This window comes from Podospora pseudocomata (assembly GCF_035222375.1).
Source record: "Podospora pseudocomata strain CBS 415.72m chromosome 2 map unlocalized CBS415.72m_2.2, whole genome shotgun sequence".
Taxonomy (NCBI): Eukaryota; Fungi; Ascomycota; class Sordariomycetes; order Sordariales; family Podosporaceae; genus Podospora; species Podospora pseudocomata.
This window is the reverse complement of record NW_026946366.1, coordinates 1645318-1657024: the sequence shown is the minus strand read 5'-3', so window position 1 is coordinate 1657024 and position 11707 is coordinate 1645318. Positions and strand designations below refer to the sequence as shown.

At 54.0% G+C, this 11707-nt stretch overlaps 2 protein-coding genes across 2 annotated transcripts; both read right to left on the bottom strand.

Annotated features, from left to right (window-relative positions):
- Positions 1 to 717: 717 nt before the first annotated feature.
- QC762_209390 (uncharacterized protein) lies at positions 718 to 3753 on the bottom strand (the record flags this gene model as incomplete). Its single annotated transcript, XM_062887845.1, has 1 exon — positions 718 to 3753. The coding sequence occupies one exon, from the start codon at positions 3751 to 3753 to the stop codon at positions 718 to 720; it is 3036 nt and encodes a 1011-aa protein (XP_062746016.1).
- A 1405-nt stretch (positions 3754 to 5158) lies between these two features.
- Positions 5159 to 10645, bottom strand: QC762_209380 (uncharacterized protein). The gene is made up of 5 exons (XM_062887844.1): positions 9367 to 10645; positions 8192 to 9273; positions 7879 to 8090; positions 7287 to 7813; positions 5159 to 7177 (listed from the first exon to the last, which is right to left on the bottom strand). Exons 2-5 carry the CDS (start codon positions 8464 to 8466, stop codon positions 5522 to 5524), a joined length of 2670 nt encoding a protein of 889 aa, XP_062746015.1. The 5' UTR covers positions 8467 to 9273; positions 9367 to 10645; the 3' UTR covers positions 5159 to 5521.
- Positions 10646 to 11707: the final 1062 nt, after the last annotated feature.

Genomic DNA, 11707 nt, shown 5'->3' with positions numbered 1-11707 from the left:
ATCACATGTAATCACAAACATTTACATTGCAAAGATCAACACATCACGCAAGGTAGTTTTAGTACTCTCATTGTCAATTAAGTCAACCTAACCTAACCTAACAATCTCTTATCCTCCCTTTTCTCCAAAAATGCCCAGGTCTAACAGGCCTAAAAGTATAACCACAACTCCCCACCCCATCCTATAGCACCAGCAATGCTCCATGAGCCAAATGCATGTCCAAAAATAAAAAACCGAAAAGTAAACAGGGTATTGATAGCAACCTAAAAGAAAAAAATAGACCTTTATGCAAAACAATGCAAGAATGATAAGACCTGACAGGCAAGGAAATTAAAACAAAGGGAAAAGAGATAAATCAGCAGACACAAACAACTCCTCCACGGGTGTGGGTGTGTGGGTGAGAGAGCCCATGGCTCATTCCAGAGTCTGAAACCCCTTCCGTCCACCGCCGCAAATGCTGTTGTTTTTCGTAGTCGTGTCGTGAACCCCCTCCCTCCCTTTATATCCATCCATCCATCATTCAATAAAAAAACACCATGTCCATCATCGTATGATGCCCCCCCCCCTTTCCTGGTGCCCGTTTCTTGACTCCACTCCATCATACCATATGATGCAACCCCCGATCCATGACAATTGTTATCCATAAACCAGCAACCCGGCGACTTATCCTAGTACGCCTTCCATCCCCCCCCCTTCGCATTATCTTTTAAAGATATTTCAAAGCCCACCCGGCTTCCTAAACAGCCTCTTCGTCGCCCCAACCTTCCCCAGCTCCCCAAACCTGCTCTCCAAATCCGGCGCCCCAGAGGGATAAGCAGGCAACAGCTTCTCACCACTGGCAAGCCTAACCTTCTGCTTCACGCTCTCAACCCACTGCTTATTCTCCTCGCTCATCTCAATCTGCTTCGCCCTCGGCCCCGCCATCCCAAGCACAACCTCCTCCTCCTTATCCTTCTCCCCAGCCTGAGGCCAGCTCAACCTAGAACTCGACCTCGATCCACCAGTCGAAGGCGTGTTGCTGCGATTGCATGGCCCCGTCACCGTTGCCAGTGGCGTCTCACTCCCGACAGCTGCGCTGGATCTTCTCACCTTGCGCACCTTGAGTTGACCCGGTGAGTCGTCATTCCTGGTCGCGTGGGAGGACATCGGTCTGTGGGAAGATGCTGGTCTGCTGGGAGGTGTCGACCCGAGGGTGCCGTCGCCGCGCATGGCCATGGCGGTGGCAGATCTGGGAATGTCCTTCACTTCCACCTTGCTTGCCTCGGCCACGGCGGATCGTCGGCCGTGATGGCTGGCATATTCTTTGAGGTATTCGCCCAAATCTGCCCAGCCACCGCCTACTCGGACCATGACGCGCTCTCCGCGCTCGCCGACACATCTTATGAAGAGCTTGATGGGTGCTTCGCCGTTGGAACGCGACAGGTGGTAGAGTTTGATTTCCGGGTTGCCGGGCTTGGGCCGTTGCCGTGGAGTGCGGCCAAGAGCGGGTGCAAGAGTGAAAGAAGGGGTGCCAGCTCGCGAGCCGTTGGATCTCAGGGAAATGTTGGAAACACTGCGTTTGAGGTTAGGGTTGGACATCTTCTTGCGTGCCGTAGGCATCTTGAAGTCGGGTGGGTTGAGGTTGATCGGCGGCAGTACTGAGGTCAACCGGATCTTAGCTGGGACCGATTGAAGAATGTCGCTAATCTGCTGCTGAAGCTTCTCATCTGGGCCGTTGGCCTTGTCGGGGGTATTGGGCTGTGTTGGAATCTCATCATCATACAACGAGGACTGGTTATAGTTTGGCGTCATGGGAGAGCTCGAGATGCTGGGCAGATGTCGGATCATGGGCTCCTCGTTGAAGCTAACCGACATGGATCTATTAGCCACGCGGTTAAGAGCTGGTGGAGAGCTCGGTGATCGGTAACTCTCGGCGAGGCTTCTGGCAAGATCAACGTCGCGCCGCCGAGGGCGCTCAGGGGTACCTTGGTCGAGGCTGTCGCTCGAGAAATCCATGAACCTAGCCAAGCTGGCCTCATGGACCACCGTTCCGGAATCGCTTGCTCTCCTGGAACGGGGCAATACCGGCAGATCCGGCTGCGGCACAAAGTCATCCGAGCCATCCGTCAGTTCGTACTCGTCCTCGGAGCGGTACGACGGGGTCCCTGTCGTGTCTAGTCCGCTCGTACCGTCGAGCGCGTCCGAAACGCGGTCCTGCTCAGAAGAGGAACCAGCCAAGCCAGTCGAATCCTTCTTCTCTTCTTCCTCTAGACCATCAAAAGATACCAGGTGACCATTTCCGTCAAACCGAGACCATTTCCGGGCCCCGTCGAGACTTGAACGGATGGGGTTGGTGTCGTATTCCTCGGCTGGTTCGTGGACCTTGATGGCTGGCCAATCAGGTCGGTCAAATTTGATGGGCAGGCCCAGTCGCTTGCTGAGGTCCTGTGGCGCGTTGTTGATGCCGTCTTGTGAGCGCGGCTCTGATTTTGTTGGTTCTTCTGGCATACCAAACAAAGGGAAATACTCTCGCCGTGATGAGGCAGAAGTGTTGAACTCTTCAGAGATGCTGTTCTCTTCCCCTCCAACAACCACCGGCTCAGCAATGTCTGTGGCCGCCTTGCTCTCTGGCGTTGGGGGAGGAATGGGACTCTTGTCTCCAGAAGCGACCTGCCGAGTCTTTGGCTCAGGTGTCGTCCGCGCAAGCTCTGCCAGCTCAGCTTCTCTAATCTTCTGCTCGCATGCAACAGTCCACTCGCCATATTCATGCTCCAACGAGTCCACCCGGTCAATCCATTCCTCAGGAAGTGTGTCCACCTGCCCTTCAAGCAGGTCCAGCATGGCATCCAAGTCCCGGCCGGTTCTGGCGACCTTGCGCTCGAGCACCGTCTTCATCACTTCGTGCTCCTTCTGGGAAAGAACCGTGACTCCATTAGTGCCCGAGGGGGGTCCGTTCGAGCTGGCAGTATCAGCAGCATCCGTCTTCGTAGACTTGACACCAATCGCGTGCCACCCAGACTGAAGCGCCACTTCGGCATCAGCAAGCGACTTCAAAAAGACGGGAATCCTGCGCAAAACAAGCAGGCGAAATGTCCAGATGCCCAGTAACCTGGTGAGCTTGGAGATATTCGGCAGCGCTTGCATGAGGGTGGCCGTGAGCAGCGCCGTGAGATCGTCCATCCTTGCCAAGGTGGAGAGGGCAGATGAGACGGAACGGCCCGAGTCCAACAACGGGGTCCCCGGTCTAGAGAGCGGCATGATGTGGTTGTGTAGCACCTGCGTCTTGATCTCCTCAATGTCGAGCTTCTCCAGACCCTGGTTGATCTCGTCAATGCGCTTCTCGTACCGGACCACCTGAGAGACCTCGAGGCTGCCAATGTACATCTGGTCGTCTTCGTCCGCCCGGTCAATTCCATTGGAAACTCTCCTCCTCTTTGCCATTGGCATCTCAAATCCGGCAGAACCTCCTCCCTTGGGCCATGGCCAGCTGGAAAGGTCTTCGAGCCAATCCGCAATGTTGCTCGAGGCAATGGCGGCCCGCATGGCAAAGGCCTGTTCGAAGGGTGTCGCGGCATCGATGGATGCTTTGAGGGAGCCCGAGGGGTTCTGGAAAGCTTCGACGGCAGCTCGTGGTGTCAGGTTCAGAAGCAAATCGTCGGTTGTCCGTGGTCCGCCGGCGGTCGTCGCGTGGTGTTCTGGAATTGTGCCGAGCTGGCGTCCCCGCGGTGCCGCGTAGTGGTGGTGAGCAGCCGTCATGGGCGGTGGGTCGTCCATGGTTGCTGCTGCTGCTGCTATTTGGTGTTGTTCTTCTTCGTCGTCGTCGGTGTAGTTGTCGTGGGTCTGTCGTGGTGTCGGTGAAGCTTCTTCTTCTTCTTCGTTTTCTTCTTGTAAGTTCGTTCAGTGGTGATCTCGGGACAGGTCGCCGCGCGACATAATGGCCCTCCTATGAGCCTGGCGAGACGTTGTATGATTTCCTCTGCTCGGAGCGTCCCATAGTTTACAAAGGGTGGAAAAAGAGGCGGGGCGTTTGGCGGCTGCTGAAGCTCCGGAAGCTTGGGAAAGCTTGACCGCTGTGATTCGCTCTTCGTGCTGCGCCTTGCGTTCCGTTTGCAGCTGCCCACAGGCACAGTCAAATGATTCGCTGAAAGGGCGACACGAACCAGGAAGAACAAGCAAAAGAAGGCCCCGATCCAACTAGAAGGCCCAGAACAAACAGGAAATCTTGGTGGCGGGCACGTGCAGATTGTAGAAAGCCCGCTCGGTGCGTTGTCCGCCAGGCGCAAAACCTTGGGTTAGGGCGACTTGTCAAAAAAGAAGGCCAGACGCCGTATGCGATTCCGCCCAAAGCCTAATCCGAGTGGGTGGTGTCAAGAGCAGAGCCAGGCAGCGCGTCCTCCAATAAAGAGGGTCGATTCGATGAAACCGCAACACGTCAGGATTGAGGTAGCAGAACTTGAGACCCAATTGGCAATTGGGTTATTCAGGTAGAGTAATGCGATGTTGGGCAAAAGCGATACGGGTAGACAAAGGGAGCGACAGTAGAACAACGAACACAGTTCAGGTAAAAAGAGCGACTGATGATTAGACCGGTGAGCGCACACACCGAAAGGAAGGGAGAGAAAGGGACGACAAAGTGGAAAGTAGCAGAGCAGGGCAGTTTCAGTGTATTTCGAGGAACCCCGGCCTCATTTAATTGGCGGTTGGTAACACAACCCACCCAGATCTCCATCTTGGACCTCTCCAAAGTCGCCTTCTTCTGGGGATGTGATTTCGGGTAGCGGCTGGGGCGTCCGGGCTAGGCCCAAACGGACATGAGACCGACAAGGTTGGTGATGAGACACCCTTAACACGTCGCCAGCATCCTCTCGCCCTGAAGTAGATAGCAGCACCCCCGAACCGCACTAATTCCCGTCATTCATCTTCCCAGCAACGCCAACGGCAGGGGATGCACAAGCCACTGACTGATCCACACTCATTCGCTTTCCAACGACACGAGGCCGAAGCGCACACTCACAAAATATGACGTGGGAAAATCTCCACCAAACCTCTCTTCACACGGGAACGATGTTGAGTTTTGAATCATCAACATCCACTCTTCGCCGGAGTTGTGTGATGGACTGTCTCAGTCTGTCTCCAGAGTCCTCTCACATGTCTCGAAGCCATTCACAATCATCACACAGGGCGGGCAACCAAAGGGTCATCATCGAAATTAATAATATTTTCTCAACTCTCCGAACCAATTGGTCCAGGCTTAGTCGTCGTCATTCTCATCCGATTCTACTTCTTTCCAAACTTCCTCCTCCTCTATCTTCAAGATGTAACCCGTCAAATCGCTTTCCGAAGAATTTCCTATATAACCCAATCAATCCCAAATGCCTATTTCAACCCACATCCCAAAAAACGCCCTTGCCCATGTCCTTTCCATGCCATACCTTTCCGTTCTTTTTCCTTTCCTTGCGATTTCAACACCCCCCGAGGGTATATAGCAATGCTTTTCTTCTTCCTCTCTCCTTCTGTCGCCTCCCCCATCACATATTCTTCTTCAACCACCCATGCTCATAGAGTTCCACTCATACCTCGCATTGGCCTCCTCCCCCACGACACCCAACCCCGAACCACCCATGTCCATCCCCATCCCCAAAAACTCCCCATCCGGCCCCCCAATATCACCCGGATACTCCTCCAACCACTCACTATACACCACCTCATTCCCCGCCCCGTTAGTCGCGCTCTGCTGAGCCCCCCCAAAGTGGTGCTTCAACGTCTCCTCCCCGCCACCATCAAGACCACCACCCCCATGCTCCGCCCCAGGCGACCCAGAGTCATAATCCGTCCCGGGGGGCGTCTGCCCACCCATCATCATGATAGTATCCTCCATCTCCCCACCACCACCAGCCGCCATCCCACTCCCCGCAAACCCGGGCGTCTGATGCTGGGGGTGATTGTAAAGATTATTGACCCCCTGCATAGCCGAGCTGATAAACTGCGAGTCATCCGGCGGCGGCGTCGACGGCCGCTCCGGCATGGAAGAAGGCATCATGTTCATCCCACCACCAGGAGTAGCAGTGGACATGCTCTGAAACGCCTGCTGCGGTCTCTGCACCTGCTGTTGCGAGGCCCGTCCCTGGAGAACACAGGTCATAAAGTTGACGGCGTAGGATGCCGCGGCGTAGATTTCCTTCAGGTTTCTCATGACGGCGAGGAGCTCCTTGAAGCCCTGGGCGGCTTGGGCTCTGGTCTGGTCGTCTGCGTCGAGGGCGGTCGAGTCGAGGAGTTGGATGATCATTGCGGGGAGGAGGACGGTGACGCCGGTGGTGGGGAGGCACCGCTCTAGACCGTGCTGGCGGAGTTCGGTGACCATTTTGATCACCTCCCTTGATGCGTCACGCACCCGTTCTTGGGAGTACTGCTGGGCTTTTGTCGGGATGACGGGCTCGGCTCTCTGAGGGCGGAGGAACTGCGGCCTGTGGAGGGCCGAGACGGTGGTGTAGTAGATGAGATGCAAGAGGTGGCGCTGCAGGACAACAGGCCTGCGCCCTTCTTCGATGGGGGTCAGGGGCACCGGCTGGCGCCGACAGCAGGACGGCAGGCCGACAGCCCACTGGTTGAGCATGGCGTCGACCTGCTGAGTCATGGCAAAGCCGTCCGGGTTCTGGTCCTTCTTGGGCAGGAGCATCATCGTGCTCGCTGTCGTGACGTCCGGCCGCATGCCGCCTCTGCTGAGGATCGAGTATTGCGCCCTGAGCATCTCGCTGACAAGAAGACACAGCTTCGCCATCTCGATGCACATGAACGCCAGCTCCCTCTGCATCTCGACGTCGCGGACCAGAGCGCAGTCAGGGCCCAGCAGTTGGTTGTCCTCCCGGAGTCTGCCGATTTCAAAGTCGCCCTCCTCCAGCATTGGCACGTCAAAGTCGTCGTCCTTGATCCTGGTCGGCCTGCGCATCCCGAGGGCGATCATGCGATCCCGCATGTAGCATGACCACCAGATCCGCTTCCACAATCCCCTCTTTGCTGGCGGGAAGTTCGTCGCCACCGGGTTGCGATGCACACCGATGGTCTGGGCCAGTGAGATGGCCACGCCCATCCAGTGCCAGGTGTCTTTTTGGTCGTCTGGTGATTCGTACCAGTAAGTCATCATGAGAAGAGCCTGGACCAGGTGCAGGCGGTCGAGTTCAGTATCGCAGTCATACAGAACCTGGGAGCAGATGGTTAGCATCCCCCGCTTACCCAACGTTCCCCGGGCTTGTTTAGAGCCCTCCCAAGCCAACAGAAAGACGTAAAAAAAAAAAAGTAAAAAAACTCACCCTCGCCTTACTGAAGAAGGCCTTCCGCGCCTCCCTCCGGTCCTGATAACCCTCGGCCTTCAACAAGTCCTCATCGACAAAAGCAGTCGCCACAAACATGACGGCCTGAAATAACAGCAAGCTGATCTTGCCGGATTGGCCCGTCTGGTCGTTGATCGCATTGAGGAAAGGATGGACGTCCATCACGGGCATGTACGGGTGCACATATTCGACGTACGCCTTGAGCAGGGCATTTCGTAGCTGAGGATGCGGGAGCGTGAGAGCCTTCTTGGCATTGAGGTAGTCGAGATCCTCGGGGGAGACAGCCTTGGGAATCGGTTTGATGAAAGCCGGCAGCTGCGGCTCCGCCGGTGCTATTGGTGATGCCTGAGCCTCGAGGACCGATTTGAGTTGCTGGCTGACTTCGATGGCAGGCTGAAGCGGTGGGAAGCCGGTGTTTTGGTACAGCAGCGAGGGAGACACCCTCGGCCTGAGAGGAGCATTTGAACCAAAGCCGGCTGCACCGTTCTGATAGGAGAGATTCAGATCTGCCAAGCCAAGGGCGAATTAGAGTCGTTATTCTTGCACCTACCAGACCCTGCATAAAACTTACACTGCTGGTTTCGTATCGCGTCACTCCCGGCCTGGGAAAACAGCTGCTGCCTCAAAAGAGGGTTGCCGGTGTAAGTGAAGTCGAGATTTTGGCCGTTCTGAGCGTAGCCCATTGGCGCGGCTGAGCCGAGGCACTTGGCCCGCAGGAGCGAAGCCTCGGTACTCGACCCGACACTCGAGCCGAGCGATTCTGAGACTCTTGAGTGATGCTTTCTGTAAGAGAAGAAAGTGAAGAAGAGATACGTCAGCCACTGATGACGATCAAGACGACGGGAGAAGGACAAGAAAAGTGTGATTTCTTGTTTTGAAGGTACCTTTTCCTCCTGCACTCTGGAACCAGGCACTCCACCTTCTCGTACAGACAGTTGGTGCAAGGGCTCTGAGTGACAACATCACAGCGAACCTTGCGTCTCCGGCATGATTCGCAGGCTCTCGCGGCACGGCGTTTGGTGGTTTTTGGTCTGTCGGCAGTGCCGGCTTGCTGGCTACTGCTCTCGGGCTCCGAGCCCGAGCCTGACGGAGGCGACCTCGGCTGCATGTTTTCGGCTTCGGGTGATATTTGCCGAGCTGGTGACTCTGATCCGGGCATTGTGATGTGATGTGTGTGTGTATGTGTGTTTTCCGGTGGTGTGGTATAGTGGTGAGGAGCAGTGTTCGAAGGTTAGAAGGACCCCCTGAGCTTGCAAACAATGGCGATGAGTAAGGTAGCGTCCAGTTCAAAGCGGAAGCTTGTAAGTGGCAAGTGGTTGTCGTTGGAGCTCTAAGATGGACCCGAGTCGCTAAGATGAAAAGAGCTTAACCCTGGATGGGGTGGTGGTGATGACGACAGTGAAGCACTTCAATGGAGAGAACAATGGTAGAAGCAATGTCAAGGTATGCTTTACAAGTTGAGGTCGTCGTCGTTGGTACTGCGTCTAGACTTCCCCGTCGGTCTAAGATTCCGAGTCACGAAGAGAGAAGCCAGGTGGGGGGGGGGGGAAACAGGAGGGAACGGGGCTACCACTAGATTATATCTTGCCAGCCATCATGGTCCTCATGGCTCCCGGAAGTCACAAGTACACATTGGCGACGATACGTACCTTTTGCTGGAACTCTCCTTCATCCCTGGTTGGATGGAGTAATCTGGGGGGGCTCGACAAGGAAGAAGCGGACAAGGTGTGGAGAGGTTGGCCCTGGCTGGCCATGGCCATGTGGGTACGTACCGGGGCGGGCGGATCGCCTGCTTTGAACTCGCAAGCCAATGCGATGTACCTTCGAGGTAGCAACCAAACATTGCGAAAGTCTGGCAGCGGTGACGACGGAATGCCCAAAGTCAGTTTGATAGATTGACTGCAGTCCTCCCGTCCTGGACTGCTATTTTGCTCGTGTGCTCGCAAATGCCGCAGTTATTTTTTTTTTATATGTATGTCGTGGATGAAGTCTTCAGATTAGCCATTGAGCCTCTCGTTTCCCTTAAGAGACCGCGTCTCTCTTTGGTGGATATACATACATCCAGGCGGCAACCACCTGAAATTCAGGTTGCTTGACATGTACATGTACCTTACAGAAACCGATCAATCTGAAAAATCGAAGAAGGCGTTCCCACATCGGGAAGGGGTTTACATAGTTGTTCAAGGGGGGGCCACTCACATGCGATCACGAGGGAAAATGTCGAATCGAGCCAGTACACACAAAACACTTCCAAAAAGTCGTCGTCATGAAACCACATGCTGCTCTCAACCCCAGCAGATGATTATTTCAGAATGGACCCCCCTTCTCCTCTCCTCTTGCGTGAAGTTTATGCTCAGTCACCTGCCAGCCTACCACCACCACACCGCATCGAACATGCACCGTCCGTCCGTATCGTCAGCTTCTCAATTCGAGCCATTGATCCGACCCCTGATCCCTCGCCAAAACCATGTGTGGTGTGTGCGTGTGGTTCAAAATCGGCCAGCTTCCATTGGCCAACCCCTCAATTCTTCTCTCTCTCTCTCTCTCCAGATGCTGTCATTTACGCCCCCGCCTTTTTCTCTCTCTCGTCCGTCCGTTGGGGTTGTGGAGCATCCAATAAGAATTAAACCGGTGGAGCCAAAAAAAAAAAAAGGGAAAATCAAAAAAACGCTTGCCCCATGCCGCTGCTTGCTGCTGCTGGAGATCGGTGCAATCGCGAAAGAGAAGCAACAACAAGAAACCCAAGATTGCTGCTTCGTTCGTGTGTCTCCGCCCCGAGCTGATCCGTTCTGCTCCGCTCCGCCCCGCGATTGCGCACGTGCTAATCTCTGTTTTTTTTCACCCCATCCTCCTCTCAGGGGTTTTGTCCCATCTTCAACAGCGGACAACACCTTCTCTGGGATGGAGCACGGCACATGTCAGAGATTCTGTCACCCGGAGCGGGAAGGCCAAGAAGTTGCGATTTCCGCTCGAGAATGTGACACATTTTGAGACAACTTTGCCTCGTATTGTTATGTAAGTAGTACTTGGTCGTCGTAGCTCAAATTAAAGCAGTAGGACTCCCTCTCTCTTTCTCAGTGTCTCTCTTTTCTCAAAAAGTAGAAAACTTCCTCTCGTCCACGGCCAAAGAGGCGAAAGACGCGAGCGGGCTAGACTGGCCAATCACACGACAGGCTCCGTTGGTCCGAGCCGAGCAACGACCACCCCGGTGGTGTGTGTCGTGATATGTTTCTTGGCCCGATATTTTTCCGCAGGGGGGTTTCGTTATACAATGTTCGGTGTGTGTCTTGTTGTTGAAAAGGAAAGCTGGATGGGTTACACATATCAGGTAAAGATTTATAACAAGAGAAGAAAGGGAATATGTCGGCCAAGGTTCGCTCTTGTTTCTCGAAAGACGGGAAGTTTTAATATCGAAAATGTGCTCTCGGCAACTGGACTTGAAGGTGGTGATGGAGGGAAAGCAGGCCCTTATCTCCTGTGCTGTGAGCACGCAAATGGCAAAGGAGATAATGCACAACACACAGTGGTCACCATCCGTCCATTGCAACCATTGTATTCTTTTTATTGTTATTTTTTTTTACTTTTCGGATCGTGCCCCTTGGGTACCTTTTTGTAAGTTCTGTGTCATCTGTCATCTGGTCTCGGCTTCGAGTCAGGAACAAAAAAGTTACGGATCGGTGTTTGGGCCACACAATCGGTGGAGCTTTTGCCGTTTCGAGAGTCCCTGCTTTTCATCCCCACAAATCAGAATTGGTTTGCTTCTTGCTGTTGTTACAGAGGCTGGTGATGTGGTTCTCTGATGAGATGCTGATCAGCTGCTTTGCTGAACATATCAAGTAGTCATAGAGAAAACTAGACATGTCAAACCGTTATACAAGTCAGAAGTATCTCCATGTACTACTACCCCCAATGTAGCAACCAACGACCGTTGTCTTTTCTTTCCAAGAGCAAAAAGCAAGTTCACACTAAGAAAAACACGTGAAATTGATCAACCTCTAACACTGTTCAGTACTAGCGCCTGATGACGAGAGAGAGACGTCGAAGCGAAGGCGGGAGACGGATTTATCAAGGTGCATCCTCACCTTGTTCCCCTCACCTTGTTCGCTCTCTACACGCACCCTTTTTGGAATTTCAGAAACGCCGCCTGGAAACAGAGCCAAGAGGCTATTTCACGCCATGGCTACTACCTTGCCTTGCCGTATTTTCGGTTGGTATTTCAGTTTTAACTTGCCTTGTTTCCGTCGTCTACCGAGCGTAACCCCGACGCGAAGATTGGGGCTGGGGATTTTATTTACTGCAGTATGTATGCTGATGGATTTTTTTTTTCTTTCTAGAAAAATAAAGATATGCAGGACTCTCTCTCTCTCTTTTGGGTTGGTTGGTTCTTATTAGTCGTGACT